Source organism: Littorina saxatilis, linkage group LG12, assembly GCF_037325665.1.
Source record: "Littorina saxatilis isolate snail1 linkage group LG12, US_GU_Lsax_2.0, whole genome shotgun sequence".
Lineage (NCBI taxonomy): Eukaryota > Metazoa > Mollusca > Gastropoda > Littorinimorpha > Littorinidae > Littorina > Littorina saxatilis.
The window spans coordinates 72,350,919-72,377,168 of record NC_090256.1 but is presented as its reverse complement, the minus strand read 5'-3'; the positions used below and the strand labels follow the sequence as shown (position 1 = coordinate 72,377,168).

At 41.5% G+C, this 26,250-nt stretch overlaps 1 protein-coding gene across 9 annotated transcripts in view; it reads left to right on the top strand.

Annotated features, from left to right (window-relative positions):
• Positions 1-26,250, top strand: part of LOC138982728 (SWI/SNF-related matrix-associated actin-dependent regulator of chromatin subfamily D member 1-like) — a 51,113-nt gene that overhangs the window by 1,116 nt on the left and 23,747 nt on the right. For 2 of the 9 annotated variants that reach the window (XM_070356051.1, XM_070356050.1), the window contains exons 2-4: positions 352-454; positions 1,561-1,647; positions 25,872-25,898. In XM_070356051.1, the coding sequence (XP_070212152.1) occupies positions 352-454; positions 1,561-1,647; positions 25,872-25,898 (217 nt within the window). Of the gene's footprint in view, positions 1-351; positions 455-1,560; positions 1,648-5,139; positions 5,443-20,734; positions 20,968-25,871; positions 25,899-26,250 lie in introns of those variants that run through there. The other 7 variants (XM_070356054.1, XM_070356053.1, XM_070356058.1 and 4 more) reach the window with 4 other exon arrangements.

Below are 26,250 nucleotides of genomic sequence, written 5' to 3'. Positions count from 1 at the left end.
GTGAAGAAAAGCAAAAAAGTGTGTAAGTCACGCAAACATTTCATGTTAGTTGTTACTGTTAGAGTTTCCAACACGCTCAGGTGAACACCAATTCCAAAGTTTGTCTTCCGTTGTAGGATTTGCTCATGTTTTGTTGTTGTTGTGTGTTTTAAAGTCATACTTATGGTTATAGGGTTGGCAGCATAAAATACAGTTGCAGTATGATGGATGTTTTCCTACGTCTAACATGAAAACATCGTGAACACATGCTAGGGAATGGCAGGCAGTGAATCCGACTATGATTCAATATATTATAGTTGTGCATCCACTCACAACTCTAAAATAACTGCATTAATTATTCTTTCTTTACAGCCTGGTCCCAGACCAGTTTATCCCCCGGGAGCCCAGATGGGGGGACCCTCAAGAATGGGAATGTCTGGAATGTCACCACACCATGGCCATGGCCCGCATTATGGTGAGTTGCACTCACATGTTATTCATGATGAATCTCTCATGACCCTTTTTTCTTCAATTTTCGTGGATGTACACTGTTTAAAAGACAAGTGAAAGAAACAAAGAGCGGGAGGTGGGGAGCCTTGGCTGAACAGGTTAAGGCAAACAGATGAGAGACTGAGAGTACATTATACTTCATTTATAAATTATAGTTAGTTCATCTACCTTTCTCATTCAGTCATTGTGAAGGCGTAAAGTAAAAGTCAAGAAAATCTCAAATTTCACACGAGAAAAAGAGTTGTTTTAAAATGAAATAAATTACAGAAAAAGTAAGCATGTACATTTGTGTACCCTTCTACAAATATCCCCAGGGGGAAAGCACCATTCGTGTTAAATGTCAGTTAGTTTGGCCTTAGGCCAAAAAAAAAAAATTGTTTGTTTCTGGTCACCCGACCGACCCTAAATTTCGGCGCCGACCCTAAACTTTTTTTTTCCAAACTCAAATTATTATTTTTTTTTTTTTGGTGGTAAAGGACAGGGTGAGAAAATGAACAACAAAAACGTGTGAAAACGAAAGTCCGCTGACGATTTGTAAATGTGTTGAGTGTCTTGTCTCTATGTATAGTGAATCCAGTCTCTTTGCGCGATTTTTAAAGTTAGTTTTATTGGTCTACATTTGGGGTAAAAAAAAATTATAAAAAAATATAAAAAAATCCCTACCTACCGACCCTATTTTTTTTAGCCATGTTACCAGAAACAGACAATTTTTTTTTTGTGGCCTTATTGGGTATGAACATTTCTGGCAGATAGTCAGATATGAACAGCAACATTTTTATAATTAAAAGCAATATTCTGTTCTTGTTTTGCTTTCTCTCAGTCTCAGGTCCATCTGTCAGTGTCATTTCATAGACTGTCTAACTTCTTTCTGCTCATTCTGTCCATTTCCAGGCATAACTTGTCCACCTTGTGGTACAGATTAACACGTTTTGTTTTTGTGCAAGATTTGTCTCGTTTGATTTTAATTGTTATGCATTTTTGGAAACTGTTTTTGAGTGTCTTTTGTTTCATGTCATGACACACCATCTGTTTCTTTGGTACTTATGCGTGTGTGTCTGCTGGCTTTCACAGCCTCTCCTCGCTCCACATCCACTCCCCCTCCCACTGCCAATGCCTCCACCTCCACAGGGGGTGGTGGGGGTAGCTCCAAGGGAGCAAGTAAGTAACTAGGCAACGCCTGTCTTGGAATGGCCCTGTAGAATGATTGGTAGACTGCCTGCCAACACAGTATTGTCTGTCTTGGAATGGCCCTGTAGAATGATTGGTAGACTGCCTGCCAACACAGTATTGTCGTAGATAACCCAGTGTAAAGTCATAGACAACCAGTACCATAGACTACTACCAATGTTTGGAATGTCCCCCGTAAAATGATCACCGCTCATGCGTATTATATATGGCCTTAGTAGTGGAGCCCATAGATCTTTACTTTCATGTGAAAGTCTGTCCTGGAATGATGCGGACAGATACCTGCAAGAAATGTTGTTGATGCGTCAAATCTGTGAACCAAAAGCAGCTTAACGGTTTCAGTTTGTGTTGGAATGTTTCCTGTAGAATAACAGAATGCCTGTTTTATATTGTTGTGGATAACCAATTTGTACTCAGAGATTTAACTTTAGCACAGGGCCTGAGATTAAGAAGTTATTTTTAGATGAAAAATATTTCAAAACAAAAAAAGCCTGACCCAAATGCTGTTTTTGTTTTTTTCTCAGCAGAACCTACTGATTTTCATTTTAAGTCGTTTTTCATTGCCTCACATTCTCATGGCTATATCATGTAACCATAGATTGGCAGTCCCTAAATACCTGTCCTGAATGATACAATAAAATATCTGCAAGGAATGACAAGGGTGGACTTCATAAGTTAGTTATTTTCAATCATGGACAACCATGACATGTCAGCTACTGAGTGATACTGATATTGATGGACTTGATCATAGATTGGCAGTTGGTGACAGTACATACTAATATAATTACTATGGTTTATAATAACGCAGAAAAATGCATGTCGCTGTCACTGTTAGAAGTGCATAGCATGGTGGATTATGTGACTGTGATGTTCTTTATGTCCCTGTAGGCTTTGTCAAACTCATTGTCATACAGTATGATCGGGAGACCTTGATTTTGTCCCTGGTACAATGGTAGATGTCTGCTAGTGCTACTGATTTAATGTTATTTTAATGAACACATTGTCTGTTAAACTTTGTGTCTGGTAAAATGGCACTGTTCACTATTGTTTTTGCTTGGAATGGGCCGTATCCCACCTTGTGTCATCATATAGACAAGGTGTTCAAACGTTGCTGTGTAGTAATACAACTACATGTGTGTAGTACATGTATGACAATTCCCAAGATTCAAACTTAGCAGAGGAATGACCTCATCAGTGTTTGGTCCTACATTTTTTTCCCACTTCTGGAGCTTTGACTATAATTCACTTGGGGTATCCATATAAATGTGTACTTCACAATATACACCAGAGTCAGCCTGAAACTTCAACCAAAAAGGAAGTCTGATAAGATATGATGTTGTTTATTTTAAACCAAATGTTTCACATGGCTTGATACACAGTAACACACAGTAACACATATGCATGCAATATGTTTTATTTTAAAACTGATGACCAGGTGAATGCTTTAGTAGTGTACTACTAGAAATCCCTGTGTGTTGAATGATTCCTTCCAGTTAATCTACTGTATTTGAATGTGTGATTAGTATTCTTGGCAGTCTTGTGAAGGTCACTTGTTGAACACTAAAATCACTGGATTGAACTTGAAGTTTGTGCTGAAACAGAGGTTTCATGAGACCTACACTGGAAGAAGGCTGAATAAATGTGTGCACAATTGTGCGGTGTTAACTGTTATTATGTGGAATACATTAATGTAGCTGGCCTGTTCAGTATTCCCTTTCACCCAATTCCACTGTTCTTTGACTTTGGTTCTCTATCTCTGACCCACCCAGCTGGAAATTAAACATTTAAAAGTGACTGCATTAGGTACAACAAATGCTCCTTGTTCCATCAAATTTTTCTTTGGTCCTTGCCTTGAGCTCATGTCCCTTCCTGTTCATGTTAATTAATATCTGTGTTTGTGTATCCATGCAAAATGCCCTTGATCAAGCAAGCATTTGGTCAGTTCTCTTGAATCATAGATCAAAGAATCAGCGCTGTTCTAACTGTATAGATTTAGGAAAGGTTGCCCCTTTTGAAATGTTGCCCCATTTGTATTGTCTCAGTGCATGGGGCGAATTTGTGTTATCTGTATGTGTTGGTACTGGTTCATTACAATGTTAACACTGCACTTGTGATTGTTCTGAGGCTTTTTTTCTGAAACAGATTGTTCTAAAACATGAACAAGTGTATTTTTGATTGACCTGATTAATCAGTTAACACACACTCTCTCTGAGTCTCTCCCCCCCCCCTGTTTTTCCATTTCTCCATCCCCTTTTTAGTAGGCAGTCATCTGTTTCTGACATGCCACTCACATACCTTTTCTATATACCTGAGCTGAGAATTTAATTGACCTGGAAGTTCTAAGTAACGCATTTAAGGACTAAACTTTATGAATGAAATTGATAGAATAAACTAACCTAAAGGAGTAAATAATTACAGTGGAAACCTTTTAAGACCCCCACATTGCCAAATTAAGATTCCCTCCCTTATAAGACTCTGTTTTCATAGATCTTATGCTGCCTGAGTATAGTCCTGTGATGATAGGAAAGCAAGTGAAAGTGGAATGTTTTTTGGACCAGCATGGCTTGCATGTAGTATTGTGCAACCGGTTTAGTTGTCTGCTTTTTTGATTGTATGTGTATGGGTTGCTATAGAACATGTATGATTTACAGCATGAACCTTTTGGTTGAACAAGCATGGAGTGAGAACATTATTTGAGCTTTAAATTCACAATACAACATGTGTGCTTTCTGACACTCACACACACACACACACACACACACACATTTTCAGTTCATAACACAAATGTGCATACACACAGAGATTAGTTCAACAGCACCTGTTCACACCTGATGACCCGTACAAGGGATTACCTGTACTGTACTATTCTCAGCCCTTAATCTGACCTTGAACCCATTGACATGCCCAATCATACCCACATGACATATCTACACTTTGGGCAGCTCTACACTTTCCCTAGATTTGAATGGACTTGTCCTTTTTACTCGGTGATTGACATTGATATTTAATTCTTTGGGGAAAAAGGGGTTGTTGGGCGTTTTTCTATTTATTTTCAACAGAGCATAAATCCAAATAAAAGCGCCTTTTAAGGAGTTTAACAAAACACATAAAACAATGTCCCCTAAAGTGCCTGTGGCAGGCGACCAGAGAGAGGGGTGAAAAGGAAACCGCTTTCGGACCTATTGAGCTAAAGCCACAGTGACCTTTGGAAAAAGTGGAGGGGCCCTCTCGCTGTTTACTCTAGCCACTGTTTGCTCTACAAATGAAATTCCTCTGACGCCCAACGCACGCTATTCAGTGTTCCAGCCTTTGAAGAGAGACAGGACTGAGATTGAGGGGGACACGCGCCAAGGCAATCAGTGCCGAGACAAAGCGCGAAGTCGGGGTAATAACACTTTACAAGTTTAAGTCAGAGTGGACGGGAGGAGTGAGAGTGTGAACTTGCCTCTCCACAACGCTCTTTACGACACCCCGACCCCGATCTTCTGTGACCTCCATCAGTGTCTGGCTGTCGAGATCTGGTCGTGTAAACAGACCTTTAGTTTCTTGCGCTGGACATTTATTTGTTGGGATCATAGTTTTCCTATCGATCCGTGCTAATTGGAAGCGTTAAGGAATAACTACAGCGTGGCGTGATTGAAATGAGAGGCTGTGTCGGTCGACATTGAAATGAGAGGCTGTGTCGGTCGACATTGAAATAAAAGGCCGTGTCGGTCTATCAGGGAAGCTGTGTTGTTGGTCGTCCTGCCGTGTAAAATATCCTGGAAGGTTTGTGCACTCCTTGAACTTGTGTAGGGACACTGTGCTAATCACTATCATGGATTTATGTTTTTCTTGTCAAGCGACCATCGGCATCGGGACCTGCCAGTTCTGGATTGTGCTGTTGATTATTTCAACATATGAAAGAAGTGTGGTGCGTGGTGCCATGCCCGTCATGTATTTCACTTTGAAACAATCATGTGCACCAATGGTTTGATATCTTTTAAAGTGCGTGATTTTGCGGCAGACATCTGTCTGTCTGTCTGTCTGTCTGTCTGTCTGTCTGTCTGTCTCTCTCTCTCTCTCTCTCTCTCTCTCTCTCTCTCTCTCTCTCTCTCTCTCTCTCTCTCTCTTATGGACTTTGCAAAGGCATTTGATGTTATTGATCACGTCCTCCTTTTGCGGAAACTTTCCGTTTATAGACTACCACAGCCCACACAGACTTTTATAGCCTCTTTTTTGTCGGGAAGAACACAAAAAGTTACCTTTAACAGTTCGAGCTCTGAAGCAATGCCAATTTTATATGGGGTCCCACAAGGCTCGGTCCTCGGACCTTTATTATTTTCTGTCTACATCAATGACTTACCATTACACATATCCTCTGGACAGTGTGATATGCTAGCTGATGATACTACTATTCATACCTCAGGTGATGATATTACTTCGGTAGTCGACACGCTTCAGAAGTGTGTCGATGATGCTGTAGAATGGACGCATTTAAACCACATGTCTCTCAATCCAGAAAAAACAAAGTATATGCTAATTACTACGCGTCAAAAACGACAAGTCATGTCGGAACCAAAGAAGTGCATTTCTGTTGATAGTCAGCTGATAAACGAGGTTAGTGAACACAAAATTTTGGGTGTAACTATTGACAACAATCTAACATGGGGCCCTCATGTAAGTAACTTATGTAAATCTACAGCAAAAAAAGTTCATCAGTCTGCAAAGATTAAACATTTTCTAAATTTTGATGCGCGCAGAACATTTTTTCAAGCGCATGTGCAGTCTGGAATAGACTATGCATCAACCCTTTGGGATTCTGCAAGTGATGCAGCTTTAAGACCCCTAAAATCTTTGCACAGACGCGGAGTAAAAGTTGTTCTGCTGAAAAACAGCACCCTCTCTAATCATGACTACAAAAAAGCTGAAATTCTTCCACTTTCATCCAGACTAGCGTTTAACAAGGCAAGGTTTATGCATAAAATAGTTCTTGGACGTGTACCAGACTATTTAACTAAAAGAATATTATTAACTGAGACTTCATCAAGCCGCACGAAGAAACTAAATGTTCCCCTCCCTAGAATTGACTTGTATAAAACTAGTCTGGCATATTCAGGTCCATTTCTGTGGAATGGTTTACCAGTCTCTCTCAGACAGCCACTTTCTGTTGCCAGTTTTAGAAGACATACTTTTTTGTATATGCTTTCATCGTCGTGTGGCACTTAATGCCTCGATCAGGTACTGCTGTTTGATAAGTACATGAAGATCTACTTGTATAATCATTTCATTTCAGTTAAGTTTTTTTTTTTTAATGATTATGTGTACAATGTGTACATGTGTGTGTACGTGTGTGTGTGTGTGTGTGTGTGTGTGTGTGTGTGTGTGCGTGCGTGTGTGTGTGTGTGTGTGTGTGTGTGTGTGTATGTGTGTGTGCGTGTGTCTGTGTGCGTGTGTGTCTGTATGTGCATGTATGTCTGTGTGTGTCTGTGTGCATGTGACCGTGTGTGTCAAAGTGTGTGTTTTAATGTATACCATTACCAATGACCATGTATGCTATGAACATTTTTTTTTCCTCTTTGTCTGATTTAATAACCATGTTTTTATGTGTTTGCTTTGCTTCTTCTTCTGCTTTAATATTATGCACTGGTTAGTTAATTCCCTCTTGGGCGAGGGCTGGATGAAAAAAGATCTTTGCTGTATCTACTCCATTACCCTCGAAAAATAAAGTTGGTTCGTTCGTTCGTTCGTTCGTTCTCTCTCTTGCTTGTTTCAGATTTCAAAGCGTTAAAAAGGGTGGGAGTACAGGTAGGCCGTAGTAGTCACTATTTAAGTTTGTCCTCGCAGGAAAGAGGTGTACGTATGTATGTGCGTCCGAGTTTGAACACAGGACAGGTTTTTTTTTTATATGTTTTTTTTTATATTTTAAAGCGGTGCTCCTGATAAAAACGAGGGATGGACGGGGAAAACAAAGGTGTTCTCGCAGAACATGAAACAAGCACACATATTTTTATTTTGAGAACTGAGTATCAGAAAACATCTTTTTCACATTGGATTTTGAACACAGAGAGACAGAAAACATCTTTTCACTACAAAAAATGTTGTTCACTGAGTATCAGAAAACATCTTTTTCACATTAAATTTTGAAAACTGAGTGACAGAAAAAAATCTTTTAACATACATTTTTGAACACGTAAGAGACAAGATCTTTTCACAGAGGATTTTGAAGACGGGGACAGGAGCTCTTTTCTGTACCACTACCACTGATGACTTGCACAGAACGCGTCCGGTCCTCTTTAACGGCGTAGTTGACACACTTGAGATAGGCCCTGCCGGGTCGATACGGAAATGAGCGAATGTGGTGGTGTGGGGTGGGAGGGTAGGAAAGGGGTGGTGGGGGGGGGGGGGGGTCTTTCAGCAGCCAGTACTTGACCGCACAGTGGGACCATAGCAGGCTGATCAGTATGGATTGAATGTGTCTGTGTGCGTCACCCTGCAACCGCCGCCACCAGTAATTGGGAGCCGGATTTAGATCGCTCCTTTCGTGGACAGTAAGCTGAGAAGGTGTCGGCACTGGAGTGGTTCTGTCACCCCCCCCCCCCCCCCCCCTCCCTCTTCCCGGTCTCTGCACACTTCCGCTGCTAGCCCTAGCTTTGAAGTGTCGCGAGGCTTGGCAGTTACTTTGTAGGAAAGAGCGCTTTGACTCAAATACGGCTTGGTATTTTTACCTACTTGCGACAAACAGCGCTCTTTGTCATAAAAGTCAACGGAAAAAAACCCATCCACAAAAAAAACAATATCCTAAATACATCAAACAGGATGCTGTGACATAAAAGAGAAATTACCCACTATCCCTTGTTCGCGTCTGAACATCCTCTGTCATCTGAGACCCAGTCTTGGAGAGTGTCGACGGTTTCTAAGTAGCAGAACAAAGGTGATGGATATGTAGGTTTGGGAAAGTTGCAAAGTTTTCAGCTGTGAAGTAGTTATGTACGAACACATTTGCGTTTCTTTCATGTTTGCGCGTGTTCAATTTTTTAGTTACTATACTATACGTTGACTGGAACTAGAGTCATGAGGTTAGAGTGACACACACACACGCACACACGCACGCACACACACACACACACACACACACACACACACACACAATGAAAGTTTGAAACCCTATACCATCAGAAGACGATGTTGCAGACTTGATCTTATAGTCATTCATTAGCTACATTCATTCATTGGCTGGTCCTTCTTTACCTATGCCATGTCTTCATTCTCACGTAGTCATCAACATGCCTCCCCTTTCTCCATCCGCTATCAGTGCACAAGCCTACTTTCAGTTCACACACAACGCCGTGTAACACAACATTTTATCAGCGAATATTTTCTCTGGGGAAGTTGACACAGCTTATCGTGAATGAAGTGATCTGGTCACACCACGGACCTCGCTTTGTTGCTCCATTCAGCAAGCTACAGTGGTGCCTGCCACGAAAGGACACCCTTAGGGTCAGCCAAAAGTGTAGCTCTACATTGCAGTTGGTCTCACGTGGTAGGCATATTTGGTCAAAATAACGGACAACGGGACAAGAGAATGTGTCCCAACATTAGGCACAAAAAAAAAAAAAAAAATAGGTGTGGTTACGGTAACATAGCCAAAACAAGTCGCGTAAGGCGAAAATACAATATTTAGTCAAGTAGCTGTCGAACTCACAGAATGAAACGCAATGCCATTTTACTCGTAGCATCGTCAGGCCACCGCTCATGGCAAAGGCAGTGAAATTGACAAGAAGAGCGGGGTAGTAGTTGCGCTAAGAAGGATAGCACGCTTTTCTGTACCTCTCTTTGTTTTAACTTTCTGAGCGTGTTTTTAATCCAAACATATCATATCTATATGTTTTTGGAATCAGGAACCGACAAGGAATAAGATGAAAGTGTTTTTAAATTGATTTGGACAATTTAATTTTGATAATAATTTTTATATATTTAATTTTCAGAGCTTGTTTTTAATCCGAATATAACATATTTATATGTTTTTGGAATCAGCAAATGATGGAGAATAAGATAAACGTAAATTTGGATCGTTTTATAAATTTTTATTTTTTTTTACAATTTTCAGATTTTTAATGACCAAAGTCATTAATTAATTTTTAAGCCACCAAGCTGAAATGCAATACCGAACCCCGGGCTTCGTCGAAGATTACTTGACCAAAATTTCAACCAATTTGGTTGAAAAATGAGGGCGTGACAGTGCCGCCTCAACTTTCACGAAAAGCCGGATATGACGTCATCAAAGACATTTATCAAAAAAATGAAAAAAACGTTCGGGGATTTCATACCCAGGAACTCTCATGTCAAATTTAATAAAGATCGGTCCAGTAGTTTAGTCTGAATCGCTCTACACACACACACACACAGACAGACAGACAGACACACGCACATACACCACGACCCTCGTTTCGATTCCCCCTCGATGTTAAAATATTTAGTCAAAACTTGACTAAATATAAAAAATAGGGTAGGAAGGTAGGCAATCACTTTTTTTTTAAACTTTTTTTTCTAATGTGTACAAATTAAACCTACTTGACAGGGAAATAAGTGTGCAACTCGGGCGCTTTCGCTTTCATTGCGTTTTCTGCACTCGTTTTCTTTTTATATTTAGTCAAGTTTTGACTAAATATTTTAACATCGAGGGGGAATCGAAACGAGGGTCGTGGTGTATGTGCGTGCGTGTGTGTGTGTGTGTGTGCGTGTGTGTGTGTGTGTGTGTAGAGCGATTCAGACTAAACTACTGGACCGATCTTTATGAAATTTGACATGAGAGTTCCTGGGTATGAAATCCCCGAACGTTTTTTTCATTTTTTTGATAAATGTCTTTGATGACGTCATATCCGGCTTTTCGTGAAAGTTGAGGCGGCACTGTCACGCCCTCATTTTTCAACCAAATTGGTTGAAATTTTGGTCAAGTAATCTTCGACGAAGCCCGGGGTTCGGTATTGCATTTCAGCGTGGTGGCTTAAAAATTAATAATGACTTTGGTCATTAAAAATCTGAAAATTTAAAAAAAAATAAAAATTTATAAAACGATCCAAATTTACGTTTATCTTATTTTCCATCATTTGCTGATTCCAAAAACATATAAATATGTTATATTTGGATTAAAAACAAGCTCTGAAAATTAAATATATACAAATTATTATCAAAATTTTTTTTTTCGAAATCAATTTAAAAACACTTTCATCTTATTCCTTGTCGGTTCCTGATTCCAAAAATATATAGATATGATATGTTTGGATTAAAAACACGCTCAGAAAGTTATAGAGAGGTACAGAAAAGCGTGCTATCCTTCTCAGCGCAACGAATACCCCGCTCTTCTTGTCAATTCCACGTGCACTGCCTTTGCCACGGGCGGTGGAGTGACGATGCTACGAGTATACGGTCTTGCTGCGTTCAGTTTCATTCTGTGAGTTCGACAGCTATTTGACTAAATATTGTATTTTCGCCTTACGCGACTTGTTTATATTTAGTCAAGTTTTGACTAAATATTTTAACATCGAGGGGGAATCGAAACGAGGGTCGTGGTGTATGTGCGTGCGTGTGTGTGTGTGTGCGTGTGTGTGTCTGTGTGTGTGTGTAGAGCGATTCAGACTAAACTACTGGACCGATCTTTATGAAATTTGACATGAGAGTTCCTGGGTATGAAATCCCCGAACGTTTTTTTCATTTTTTTGATAAATGTCTTTGATGACGTCATATCCGGCTTTTCGTGAAAGTTGAGGCGGCACTGTCACGCCCTCATTTTTCAACCAAATTGGTTGAAATTTTGGTCAAGTACTCTTCGACGAAGCCCGGGGTTCGGTATTGCATTTCAGCTTGGTGGCTTAAAAATTAATTAATGACTTTGGTCATTAAAAATCTGAAAATTGTAAAAAAAAATAAAAATTTATAAAACGATCCAAATTTACGTTTATCTTATTCTCCATCATTTGCTGATTCCAAAAACATATAAATATGTTATATTCGGATTAAAAACAAGCTCTGAAAATTAAATATATAAAAATTATTATCAAAATTTTTTTTTCGAAATCAATTTAAAAACACTTTCATCTTATTCCTTGTCGGTTCCTGATTCCAAAAATATATAGATATGATATGTTTGGATTAAAAACACGCTCAGAAAGTTAAAACGAAGAGAGGTACAGAAAAGCGTGCTATCCTTCTCAGCGCAACGAATACCCCGCTCTTCTTGTCAATTCCACGTGCACTGCCTTTGCCACGGGCGGTGGAGTGACGATGCTACGAGTATACGGTCTTGCTGCGTTGCGTTGCGTTCAGTTTCATTCTGTGAGTTCGACAGCTACTTGACTAAATATTGTATTTTCGCCTTACGCGACTTGTTTTTTCTCTTGTTTTTGACAAATGTAATAAAAAGTTATAGGGTCGGCCCCTAAAAATAGGGTAGGTCGGGTTACCGTAACCACACCTATTTTTTTTTTTAGGCCTTACTGGGCAGACAAAAAACACAGGGACAGGTTCTCCGACAGATTGTGTCCATCATTGGGGGTTGACCTCCCATCAGAGGGGCCTCGCGTCGCAGGTATTCAGGTACAAGTGTGTACTTGATAAATCATGTCTTTGATCAGAAGAAGAATTTACCCCTCTTAACAAACTTTTATCATCACCACTCCTGCCCACCCCGTCATCCTCCCGTCTTCGCTCACCCTTACCAGCTCCTTAGCGTATCACCAATTCTTGTCCCAAATAGAAACATTTTCTGAGAGGACGTTAACTCCCCCCTTTAGTTTTAGCATGTCTTTGACTATGGGATTAAATGTGACCTTCAAAACTGTGATAACTTCAGTGTGGTTCTCAGGCCTTGGTCTTCGGTCATGGCGCTTACTTTTTTGATTTGACGCATTGTTCTGACCATTGGCCGGTCGAACGTCCGATAGTTTTAACATGTGGTAGGTCTTGCTGAACACTTTGGGGTAGCCAGAACATTTGCACCTTTACATATTTTCAATCCAGATCCACCTGATCTAATATCGTCTGAGTCTGAGAAGAACACTGTAACTATAGTGCGACCTTTATTCACGCAGTGATACAGTTTGGCCTTGTTTTAAAAGTGCGATAAACTGCGTGTCCTTCTTTCAAGCCACTCGCGGACGTGGGGCTCCAGTTGCGTCTGACCCCGTGTGCTTTGAGGGTGTTATTGCACAGTGGAAGATCAATTCTTTTGGGGAGGAAAATTACTTCTGCCTGTGTGGCCTTGTGTTTCTTTGAGGTAGGGCATTATTCTGCAATTCTTTGGTGTTTCTTTGAGGTGTGGCATTATTCTGCAGTTCGTTGGTGCCGGAATGGCACACTGAGTTGAGAGTTATGTGTCTGGCTCGTCGCATTGCCATTGTTTTCGCGTCTCGCAGAATTACTTTCCTGCGTGTTTTTGTGTGGTATAAGAACCTTGGAATGGGCGGGGATGTAGCTCAGTCGGTAGCGCGCTGGATTTGTATCCAGTTGGCCGCTGTCAGCGTGAGTTCGTCCCCACGTTCGGCGAGAGATTTATTTCTCAGAGTCAACTTTGTGTGCAGACTCTCCTCGGTGTCCGAACACCCGCGTGTGTACACGCAAGCACCAGACCAAGTGCGCACGAAAAAGATCCTGTAATCCATGTCAGAGTTCGGTGGGTTATAGAAACACGAAAATACCCAGCATGCTTCCTCCGAAAACGGCGTATGGCTGCCTAAATGGCGGGGTAAAAAAACGGTCATACACGTAAAATTCCACTCGTGCAAAAAACACGAGTGTACGTGGGAGTTTCAGCCCACGAACGCAGAAGAAGAAGAAGAACCTTGGAAGAAAAGGAAAGTGGTTCTAGATTGAAACATGATAATATATATACATGTAGAAAAACACCAGTGTTTGCTTTTTCTAATTATAGCTAAGGCCAAAAAAAAAAATAGTCTGTTTACGGTAACCCGACCGACCCTATTTTTTTCGCGCGACCCTAGACTTTTTTTTTGACATTTGGGGGAAAAAAAAATTAAAAAAAAAATTTAAAAAAATCTTTGGTTTTTTTTTGCAAAATAACGTAAAAATATGGTTTTTTTGAAAAAAAAAAAAAAAAAAAAAATACCGACCTACCGACCCTATTTTTTTGGCCTATGTTACCGTAAACAGACCTATTTTTTTTTTTGGCCTAAAGTACCCGACGCGGGATAAACGTTTCTGGAAAAACGCTCAGTTGAAGAATGATCGTTGAGTGACACAGGTGTCATTTTACGTACGAAATCAATTCTGCACAAAACCAAAAAAGAAGAAAAGAGTTGTATAATGTATCAGCCAGCACGAAACTGGAAGGTGTCCAAGAAAAAGCCTGGGCATGTGATAGTTAAGGACACACTTCTAAGAAGTTTGGTTTTCTATCCGAGATCTGGCCTTCTTTTACACGGGGAAAGACCATCCCCCACTTAGTCACATACTCAAATTGAACAGCATGGGTGGTCTCTTTGTACAGTGGGATGTTTGGGATCTTCTTCTTCTTCTGCGTTCGTGGGCTGAAACTCCCACGTACACTCGTGTTTTTGCAGGAGTGGAATTTTACGTGTATGACCGTTTTTACCCCGCCATTTAGGCAGCCATACGCCGCTTTCGGAGGAAGCATGCTGGGTATTTTCGTGTTTCTATAACCCACCGAACTCTGACATGGATTACAGGATCTTTTACGTGCGCACTTGGTCTTGTGCTTGCGTGTACACACGAAGGGGGATAAGCCACTAGCAGGTCTGCACATAAGTTGACCTGGGAGATCGGAAAAATCTCCACACTTAACCCACCAGGCGGCCGCGGCCGGGATTCGAACCCTCGACCTTCCGATTAAGAGGCCGACGTCTTACCACCCCGCCACAACGCCCGTCTGGATGTTTGGAATGAATTAATTCGTTAAAAAAAAAAATCTCACCAGGAAAGTGAAGGGGTGGTCTTCTCCCATTCAAAATATTGGTCAGCTCTGAGATGGTGAGCCGAAGTGTTTTGTGAGAAGGAGTGTGCCTTTAACAAGATGGCTTACACCGGAAGGAGGTTATCTTTAAGTAATGGAAGAAGAGGGGTGAAGGTGTTTCTTTTGGGGATAAATAGATAATTTCATTTTTTATAAAACTGATTTCAAAGAAGTTGATTACAGTTAGGAGAGATGAGCGCATCTGTTGGTTCTTTGATGTTCAGTCTTTATTTTTATATTTTATATATATATATATATATATATATATATTGTGTGTGGTTTTTTTTTTGGGGTGGGGGTGGGGGCTCGGGTTATCTTTCTAAGCACACTAGCCTCTAGGAGATCTGTTTGAATTTGGAGAGCTTTCCTCTAACATATTATGAACTACATATTTTAGCTTTTTTTGTACATTGCAAAATGTAAGACTCTGGAAGACCTGACATTTTGCTTATTAGAATCGGCTTTGAAGTTGCAAAGTTTTTGAGTTTTGTTTTAGTTTAATTGAGTTTGGAAATAGAGATCGTTCTGTTTTCCGGGTAATTTCCTCTTCTGATCTGTCTTCTTCGTGCTTTGTGTTGTTGTGTCTGGTGAGAGCCAGGTTGAGTTAACCTTCAGACAACAGTGTAATGGATGTAGAGAGGTTAGCGTGACACCCATCATCATTGCCCCCGCCTTTTCTTCTACCCCCCCCCCCCCCTGCCCCCCGTTTTCTCTCCCTGTCTGTCTACCCCCCCTCCCCTTTAATCTGCATCCGTGTTTATTAGGTTGTTGTCATGCAAGGATTCTGGTGCTGTATCCGCTTTCACTCAAGCCTTTCTTTCTTTCTGTCTTTCTTTCCTACTTTCTTACTTAATCAGTTTCGTCATGTCCATATGATATTGAGAACGTTGTTTACTTCTTTGGTGTGTTTGAGGTTTGTCTGTTAATGTTATAGCTCAGTTTTTCTTTCTGTGTTAAATGAGTATGCTGTTTAGGTCTTGCGTGTGTTTGAGGTTTGTCTCTTATAGCTCAGTCTTTCTTTCTGTGATAAATTGAGTATGCTTTTCTTGGAACAGCATCTCAAGAAGACGTAGGAATGTTGCTGGGAGTTTGTTTGTTTTTCTTACGCAAATAATGGGAACAGTTTCGGCATTTTTTTTTTATTTTTAAATAAAGTTTTTGGCAATCGTTGGTGTTACCTTTCCGCACGCCGTGTAAAGAGTTGGGCAGTTCTGCCGACATGATGGCGATTTGAAATACGTTTCGCCGACGCCAAATGGCAGACGGTTTCATTCTTTTGGCACTAAGTGCAAGTCTCTGCGTCTGGGGATAAAACAACAAAAAAGCTGGCAAGGGAGAGACCGCACAGCAAAGTGTGTAACGGCGCAAGCGGCTTGTCCCATCACAGGCGAGACTGCAGTGGTGGCGGTGGTGGTGGTGGGGCAGTGGTGGTGGTGATAGTGATTGATTAGATTGGCCAGTGTGCCGACATATTGATTCTGACCCTGGATCAAATCACCGCTGCTCCTAACAGGACGTGGCTGTACCACACAGGCCGCAGTAGCTCTGGCAGTCAACTGTTTGCCGCTGCTGGCCCGCTGTCCTCACCCCAGCTCACTTCACTCTCCGGGTCTTCACTTGTCTGACAGGGGTGTGCGTGTTTATCCCCAGCAGTGTCAGGCTGCATGATGCTTGTCTGAGGTGGCACCGCCTTTCTTCTTTTTGTAACCAGCGACGTAATTGTCGTGTCGACAGCCAGGGGTGACATGTTTTTACATTTTTTTGCAGTCCAACTGTTGGCCCGGTCTCACTTCACTCTCGGGGTGTGCGCTTGTCTGACAGGGGTGTGCGTTTTTATCCCCAGCTGTTTCTGAGGTTGCACCGTCTTTGTTACCCACCACGTCATTTGTGTCATGCTCTCTAAACCGTCACAGTGATAGGTTTCACATTTATGCAGTCAAATGTTTTGCGCTTTTGGTTCGCTGTCCTCTCTCCACCTCACTTCACATCAGTTCCGGATCTCCACTTGTCTGACAGGGGTGTGCGTTTTTATCCCCAGCTGTGTCTGAGGTGGCACCGTCTTTTTCTCTTTTTTTTTACCAACCACGTAATTTGTGTCGTGCCCACAGACCGCCAGGGGGACAGGTTTCACATTTTGTGCAGTCAACTGTTGTTTTTATATTTAGTCAAGTTTTGACTAAATATTTTAACATCGAGGGGGAATCGAAACGAGGGTCGTGGTGTATGTGCGTGTGTGCGTGCGTGTGTGTGTGTGTGTGTGTAGAGCGATTCAGACTAAACTACTGGACCGATATTTATGAAATTTGACATGAGAGTTCCTGGGTATGAAATCCCCGAACGTTTTTTTCATTTTTTTGATAAATGTCTTTGATGACGTCATATCCGGCTTTTCGTGAAAGTTGAGGCGGCACTGTCACGCCCTCATTTTTCAACTAAATTGGTTGAAATTTTGGTCAAGTAATCTTCGACGAAGCCCGGACTTCGGTATTGCATTTCAGCTTGGTGGCTTAAAAAGTAATTAATGACTTTGGTCATTAAAAATCTGAAAATTGTAAAAAAAAATAAAAATTTATAAAACGATCCAAATTTACGTTTATCTTATTCTCCATCATTTGCTGATTCCAAAAACATATAAATATGTTATATTCGGATTAAAAACAAGCTCTGAAAATTAAATATATAAAAATTATTATCAAAATTTTTTTTTCGAAATCAATTTAAAAACACTTTCATCTTATTCCTTGTCGGTTCCTGATTCCAAAAATATATAGATATGATATGTTCGGATTAAAAACACGCTCAGAAAGTTAAAACGAAGAGAGGTACAGAAAAGCGTGCTATGCAACATAGCGTAACCACTACCTCGCTCTTCTTGTCAATTTCACTGCCTATGCCGTGAGCGGTGGACCACGAGTATACGGTCTTGCTGCGTTGCATTGCGTTCAGTTTCATTCTGTGAGTTCGACAGCTACTTGACTAAATATTGTATTTTCGCCTTACGCGACTTGTTTCTTTCTGCTTTTCACTTGGACCTCTCATTTGTGTGAAGAGTGTGCGTTTTTAGGCTGCATGATGCTTGTCTGCGGTGGCACCGTCGTTTTCCCAAGCGACGTAATTTGTGTCGTGCTCTCTAGACCGTCGGAGTGATCGTGTAACATTTTGGCCTTACATTTTTGCAGACAACTGTTTTGCGCTGCTGGTCCGGTCACTTCAATTGCAATCCCAGGTCTTCGGCTGTCTGAGGGGTGTGCGTTTTTATCCCCAGCTGTGTGTCAGGCTGCATGATGTTTGTCTGAGTTGGCAGCACTTTCTTTTTCTTTTTACCAGCGACATAATGTTCGTGTCGGCAGAGCGCCAGGGGTGACAGGTTTCACATTTTTGCTGTTTATTGGCTGGCCGCACTTTACTTCACAGGTCTTCCGCTGTCTGAGGGGTGTGCGTCTCCCCCCCCCCCCCCCCCCCCGATTGTGTCGTGATGCTTGAGTGAGGTGGCACCACCGTTCTTTTTCTTTTTACCAGCGACATAATTGTCGTGTCGACGCTCTTTTTTTTGTGTGGCTGCTGGCCCGGTGGCCTCACTCGACTGACCTCCGTTCACTTCACAGGTCTTCTGCTGTCAGAGGGGTGTGCGTTTTGTTTCCTGCCAGGGGGACAGGTTTCACATTTTGTGCAGTCAACTGTTGTTGTTTTATTCCGAGTGCTGGCCCGTTGTGACGTTTTCATCTTTCGCCGTGTTGATATTTCGCTTCTCGGCCTCGTTGATCTAGTATAAACTCTACACTGAACAAAAAAACACCCTTCGATAGTACTGATGAGCGACCTTGTGTACCTTACATTCATGGGGCCAAATTTGTCCAACCAATTTGTTTTATTTAACTTAGAAATTTGATTCATCCTAAAAATGTTTTCCTTCTTACTCAAGGGACGTAACCACTCAGTACACGTTTTCGAAGAATTCGATTTTGGGGGTGAAATCTATTAAATTTTACCACTAATTTTCTTCACATGCAAGAAACTGACATGCTTTTCGTCCATAAATAATTTCACTTCTTAATTTTACCAGGAAACAACATTTCAGTCTTGAGTATATGTCGAGGGGGAAATATGTACACAGGCGAAAGATGAAATCGTGACACCGGTCTCCTCACTTCACTTCTTGTCTGAGGTGGTGGCACTGTGTGTGTGTGTGTGTGTGTGTTTTACCAGGTACGTAATTGTCATGCGAGATCTGACTGTTTCACGTTGTCAGTTTATAGTGAGTCACCGACAGGTTGAATGTGATCGGTTTTGCGTTCTTTTGCCTGCATGGTTTCTCGATTCCAGGCTATTTTTGTGTGTGTCACTGTGTGTGTGTGTCAGATTAAGACAATCTGGCATGTGTTTTCTGAGACGATGTTCTAAACATAGCGTTACAGCGTTATCTATCTCGCCAGCCAGTGTCATGAAAGTCTGGAATCGGTCACGCACGTGAAACCGTTGTTCTGTCAGTGCGCTTGGAAGCTGTCTGAAGCAATAATAACATACCGGAATGTCTTGACATTTAATCTGTGCAAAGAAAAATAACGACATCGTAAAACAACAATAGCAGCAACAACCAGCGCAAGTCTGTTGTAAGAGAAGTGCGTCAGAAGGTAGGTCTCACTCTCTTTTGGGAACTATCCTGCTGTTGTAAGAGAAGTGCGTCAGAAAGCAGGTCTCACTCTCTTTGAGGAACTATCCTGCTGTTGTAAGAAAAGTGCGTCAGAAAGCAGGTCTCACTCTCTTTGAGGAACTATCCTGCTGTTGTAAGAAAAGTGCGTCAGAAGGTAGGTCTCACTCTCTTTGAGGAACTATCCTGCTGTTGTAAGAGAAGTGCGTCATAAAGTAGTCTCACTCTCTTTGAGGAGCTATCCTGCTGTTGTAAGAGAAGTGCGTCATAAAGTAGTCTCACTCTCTTTGAGGAGCTATCCTGCTGCTGTAAGAGAAGTGCGTCATAAAGTAGGTCTCACTCTCTTTGAGGAACTATCCTGCTGTTGTAAGAGAAGTGCGTCATAAAGTAGGTCTCACTCTCTTTGAGGAACTATATCCTGCTGCTGTAAGAGAAGTGCGTCATAAAGTAGGTCTCACTCTCTTTGAGGAACTATCCTGCTGTTGTAAGAGAAGTGCGTCATAAAGTAGGTCTCACTCTCTTTGAGGAACTATCCTGCTGTTGTAAGAGAAGTGCGTCATAAAGTAGGTCTCACTCTCTTTGAGGAACTATATCCTGCTGTTGTATGAGAAGTGCGTCAGAAGGTAGGTCTCACTCTCTTTGAGGAACTATCCTGCTGTTGTAAGAGAAGTGCGTCATAAAGTAGGTCTCACTCTCTTTGAGGAACTATCCTGCTGTTGTAAGAGAAGTGCGTCATAAAGTAGGTCTCACTCTCTTTGAGGAGCTATCCTGCTGTTGTAAGAGAAGTGCGTCATAAAGTAGGTCTCACTCTCTTTGAGGAACTATCCTGCTGTTGTAAGAGAAGTGCGTCAGAAAGCAGGTCTCACTCTCTTTGAGGAACTATCCTGCTGTTGTAAGAAAAGTGCGTCAGAAAGCAGGTCTCACTCTCTTGGAGGAGCTATCCTGCTGTTGTAAGAGAAGTGCGTCAGAAAGTAGGTCTCACTCTCTTTGAGGAACTATCCTGCTGCTGTAAGAGAAGTGCGTCATAAAGTAGTCTCACTCTCTTTGAGGAGCTATCCTGCTGTTGTAAGAGAAGTGCGTCATAAAGTAGTCTCACTCTCTTTGAGGAACTATCCTGCTGTTGTAAGAGAAGTGCGTCAGAAAGTAGGTCTCACTCTCTTTGAGGAACTATCCTGCTGTTGTAAGAGAAGTGCGTCAGAAAGTAGGTCTCACTCTCTTTGAGGAACTATCCTGCTGTTGTAAGAGAAGTGCGTCAGAAAGTAGGTCTCACTCTCTTTGGGGAGCTATCCTGCTGTTGTAAGAGAAGTGCGTCATAAAGTAGGTCTCACTCTCTTTGAGGAGCTATCCTGCTGTTGTAAGAGAAGTGCGTCATAAAGTAGGTCTCACTCTCTTTGGGGAGCTATCCTGCTGTTGTAAGAGAAGTGCGTCAGAAAGTAGGTCTCACTCTCTTTGAGAAACTACTATCCTGCTGTGTGTGAAAAAGTGGGTCACGTTCAAAGACCTAATGTGACACGGAAGTCGCCGTGTGGCTGTGACAGCTCTTCACCAGGAAAGACTGATCGAGATTGACTGTGACTGTGACGGTACCGTACCGACCAGACTCGGACAGAGGAGAGAAAGGAGAGAGAGACTCAGAGAGACAGAGGCCGGCCCAGACTGCCCGAAGGCGTGATGAAGAGTAAGAGGATTGGGTCTTGCTTGCCCCAGTAGCTTTGATGTGGCTTTTGGCTTCATGCTGCGGGAAGCTCCACCAAAGTGTAGATTGTGTGGGTCGCTGTGCGTATTGTGAACCGCTTCACTGTGGTGGCAGTTGCCGATGCATGCGAATGAGTGGCTCTTAAATTGGAAAGTGGGGTGGGGGGGGGGGGGGAGAGAAGGAGGGCAATGGTGGGGAAGAAAGCTAGCAGTAGCACACGGTGTCTGAAAAAAACACATTGTCATTATTTTCTTAGGGAGCGTTGCACCGAGCTTGTTTGTGTTGGAACATGGTACCCACCCCCTTGCATGTCGTCTTCTTTTACAGCCACTGCATGTGTGCCGCGATCAAAATAATATCGGGTTGCAAGTCGGCCGGCAGACAGCTCGTTGACCAGCGGAATATCTAGGACAAGGGTATCCAGGCAAGAAGTGCTATTCCTGGACACACCCCCCTCCTTGCTCTTCCCTGCCCCACTCCGTACCCTTCTGCGTGCACCTGATGCGCTCGAGATGTTGTGACCAACAATATTTTCTTTCAGCGAGCAGAGAGAATAAGATGCTTGTAGAACTATTTTGGGGTGTACTTAGGCAAATGAAAAAGATGAGATGACGCTGTAGAATTAAGGGGGGGGGGGGGGGGGGGGGGCTTAACGCCCTCACAGGGAATTTCCTATTAGGGACATGTATACATGTGGTGATGTGCTAAAAAAAAAAATGACGCTGTACTTCGTGTCCAGAGCTAAAATAAATTCAACATCACGTGCCACTGAAGTAGCATTCCCTGAACCCGTGTGTGTTTTGCATTACGGACATACAAACTCTAGCGATCCCTTATTGTTGCATGTATAATTATTATGGATGTTTGGCTTGGTTTAAAGCTGCACGCATGGCATAATGCAGCAGAGCTACAGAGCTAATTTGGGACAGTGGTGTATTTGATTGCATTGAGATATGGCACTCAAGGGGCTATGCTGGCGTCTGTGTAAGGTCAGCTATGTGCATGCCCTATCCCGGGAAGGTAGTGTGCATGTGAGATGAACTAGCTGTGCATGCTGTGTTTGTGTAGTGGTAACTTGTTGGACAGTGCTTGAGTGAAGGAAAAATACCAACTTTTGTGTGTGCTATGTATGACGTATTCAGTTTTTGGGGACATTATTATTGTTCTGTAGGGCAGGCATCTGTTTGAAGTAAGCGTCTAGTTGTAAATTGTTGGACAGTGCTTGAGTGAAGGACAAATACCAACTTTTGTGTGTGCTATATATATATGAGGTATTGAGTTCTTGTTCTTGGGGGCATTATTATTGTACTGTAGGGCGGGCATCTGTTAGAAGTTGTAACTTGTTGGACAATGCTTGAGTGAAGGATAAATACCAACTTTTGTGTGTGCTATATAATATATATATTTATCCTACATACGTGAGAGAGACACCCGTGAGATAATAATCGTTCAAATCACACGTGTGTATATCATGTAAATGAGGTCATGTCAAGCAAGTCTGGCAGGGACCTGTTTTTCCACTGCTTATGATGTCAAAGTCACCGAGACAAACGTCATTATAGAAACAAAAATTGCGCTCGCTAATTACCCTCGATGAATCTTTAGAACTAACACGTCACGCCACACTTTTAGAGTGACGTTTCTTTGCTTTGACGTATTAGATTGCACTAGGCTTTAGAAGAGATCGAGGTTCCAAAACAAGCGTCTTGACAATTTAGTTGCCTCGACTGCAAGACATTTTCAGTAAAATACACGTAAGTACAGTATGTAGGATAAACAGAATACTACATGGCTTGCTGTGTCGTACCAAATTTACACTCGTTGCTTTTTCAAATAGTGAACTGCGAGCGAATATTTAAAAAAACAACTCGTGTAAATCTGGTACGACACAGCAAGCCATGTAGTTCTCTCTCTCTCTCTCTCTCTCTCTCTCTCTCTCTCTCTCTCTCTCTCTCTCTCTCTCTCTCTCTCTCTCTCTCTCTCTCTCTCTCACACATATATTAAGTTCTTGGGGGCATTCTTATTGTACTGTAGGGCGGGCATCTGATAGAAGTAAGAGTCTAGTTGTAAATTGTTGGACAATGCTTGAGTGAAGGACAAATACTAACTTTTGTGTGTGCTATATATGACGTATTAAGTTCTTGTTCTTGGAGGCATTATTATTGAACTGTAGGGCAGGCATCTGTTAGAAGTAAGAGTCTAGTTGTAAATTGTTGGACAGTGCTTCAGTGAAGGACAAATACCAACTTTTGGGTGGGCTATATATGACGTATTAAGTTCTTGTTCTTGGGGGCATTACTATTGTACTGTATAGGCATCTGTTAGAAGTAAGAGTCTAGTTGTAAATTGTTGGACAATGCTTGAATGAAGGACAAATACCAACTTTTGGCTGGGCTATATATGACGTATTAACACTTTCGCGACGGGACACTGATAAATCAGTACCAGCGCTGACACGCCCATGGACGGGACGCGCATTTTTCAGTACCAGCCATAGAGGGTACACGACTCGTGATTGCTTCCCGGTTTTTGAAGCTTGCAAATAAATTGAGTTGTTTCCCTTGATACACTTGGCGTCCCCTTCTGCCATTTGCAAATTCGCCTGATTTGTGTGCGTTTTTGAGGAAAAAAAATGAATCAAAGGCGAGCCTTGTCTCGGGAGGAGATTCTCCGGATGTTGGACCTAGAGGATCCCGTAGAGCATGATTCGGACGTATCGTTTTCGCCTCACGAAAGCGATACAAGCAGTGAAAGTGAGGAAGAAACAGTCCCGTTGTTGCTAGTACGAGTCGGCAAACTATATCTACACGTGGTAGGCGGTGATACTGCTAGACGAACATGTATCTCGGAATCGTGCAGGAGCTATGGGGGCGTGGCAGCACTGATAACAATGGATGGCTGGAGCCTTCAAATCCTTTTGGAATTGTTCATAGGTGTACAGTTGGTACTTTGTTGTGAAAATGTGACTTATATTCAATATGGATTACCTAGACATCATTTGGTGAGTGTTACAGTTTTGTTTCATTTGAGTCAGGATGCTGTGAGTGAATGCGTGATTTGCTTGTTTTTTTCTTTGTACTGTCTCCTTATTTCTGTGTACAATGTTAACAATATTTCAGCTAATTCATAGGTTTTACACCTTGTTTGGTTATAACATTATTTATAATACTTTCTGTTAAAAAATAACTTTTAAAAAAAGCAGTAGAAAATAAAACACACACAAAAAAACGTTAAAAAACACAAATTATCCCCCTTTCACCCCCCTTTCACCCCCCTTTGCTAAAACAAATCGCGTGACAAACTTATAAATAGCACGACTGAACTGGGCATCCATTTTTGAATTAGTACACAAAATTTGGTGGTGATTGGACTTAATTCAAGCTTGCTAGACAGATTTCTTTACAGTTACTGATTTTTGGGAAGTTTCTTGGTGGCAAGCTTGGGCAGGCAGGACGTAAACGCCGTGGCAGTGCTAGTCACAATAGTGTTAAGTTCTTGTTCTTGGGGGCATTATTATTGTACTGTAGGGCAGGCATCTGTTAGAAGTAAGAGTCTAGTTGTAAATTGTTGGACAATGCTTGAATGAAGGACAAAAACCATTTATTGTGGGCTATATGGCATATTGAGTTATTGTTCTTGGGTGCATTATTATTATACTGTAGGATGGGCATCTGTCAGAAGTTAGAATATCACATAATCTGAGTCTTCATTGATGAAACTCTCTGGCTATCATTACCGGTTTAGAGATCATTGTGATTATAGTGGGAACTATTCAGGGTGGATAGGTTTCACTCCGTCTGTTTGTTTGTTTGTCTGTTTGGTTGTTTGTTTGTTTGTTTGTATGCCTGTTTGGTTGTTTGTTTGTTTGTCTGTTTGGTTGTTTGTTTGTTCATTTGTCCGCACTTAGATCTGGTTACTTTAAGTTCACTCAGAACTTAAATGGTTTTTGGTTTTTTTCATACATGGGGGAAATCTTGAAAGAGTTTGTGTAGAGCGTTCATCAAAAAAGTACCAGTCTGAAGTTTATATCCAGGGAGTTATAGTATTGATCAGAGGTACATGTACACTTTTAATATTTAGGCTGTAGTTTGCATGTGGAGGGGGGAGGGGTGCGTCTTGAAATATATTTTTGTGAATTGTGGTGGTTGTTTCCCCGAATGAGCTGGATGTGCATTGTTAATGAACAGAGCATGATGATAGGATTTGTTAGCTACTGTGTTAATGAACAGAGCATGGGGTGTGGTAGCTTATAATTGTGGAAACTTCCTGCATTCGACTGGTGAAAAGGCATGTTAGGACTGATCAGTGCATGCATAGTGGTGATGTTTTGATCTGCGTCTAGTAATGTTTATTTCAAAGGTTGATAAAATAGTATTTCATAGGATATTTTTGCTCATGCAAGTTTCAGTGTATTATATGACACATTTGTAAAAGTTAGCGTTGTGAATTATAAAAAGACTGAAGAAAAATATCTGAATTATTCTGAGTTGTAGTATATTAGCCAACAGTGTCATTCAACTCATTGTTAAAAGTCAAATTTCTTTTGCGAAAATTGGATTATATGCAGGTTGTTCTACGGTCTTCTGTACATAGACTTAAGTTAAGCATTCTAGTTTCTTTCCTCAGTATACTTGATTCAATTTTATTTTGAGGTCTTCAGGAAACCAAATGATTTTGGGTTGAAAATGCAAATGTTTTACCGTAACAGTTTAGTTCTGTTTGAGTGGTTTAGTTGATGACTTCTCGCAGGTGAAAGTTGAAGGGGGGGGAGGGGGGGGGGTGTGTGGTTGTAGTGCAGGACAGCTCCTCACAGTGGCCAGGAAGATGAGAGAACATCCAGAGTTTGAACTGGTTGCGTTATTTATTTGTTGTTATGGTGGTTTCAGGCTCAACAAAGAACAAAGAGACCTCCAGTAAGTACTGGCTTGTCATTTTCAGCCTGTGCATGCTTTCACTTTGACTTTTTCATCAGCAGACATTGTTTCCTTTGGATCATCCAGTGATTGCATCCATGATTGATTTTGTAAACTCACAATACCGGGTCCCATCATGTTCTGGGCAGTGGACAGTTTTGAAACCAGGTCACAACATGCACATGTTTGCTGGAGAAGATCAATCACTTCTAAAAATATCTACTGAGCTAACAAAGACATAAGTCTCCACTTCGTCAAAATATGATGTCATTTATTGATTTGAGCTCTCAGCTTAAGTGTGTGTGTTTTCTCTGTACATACATGTATATATATATGCATACACTTGCTGAAG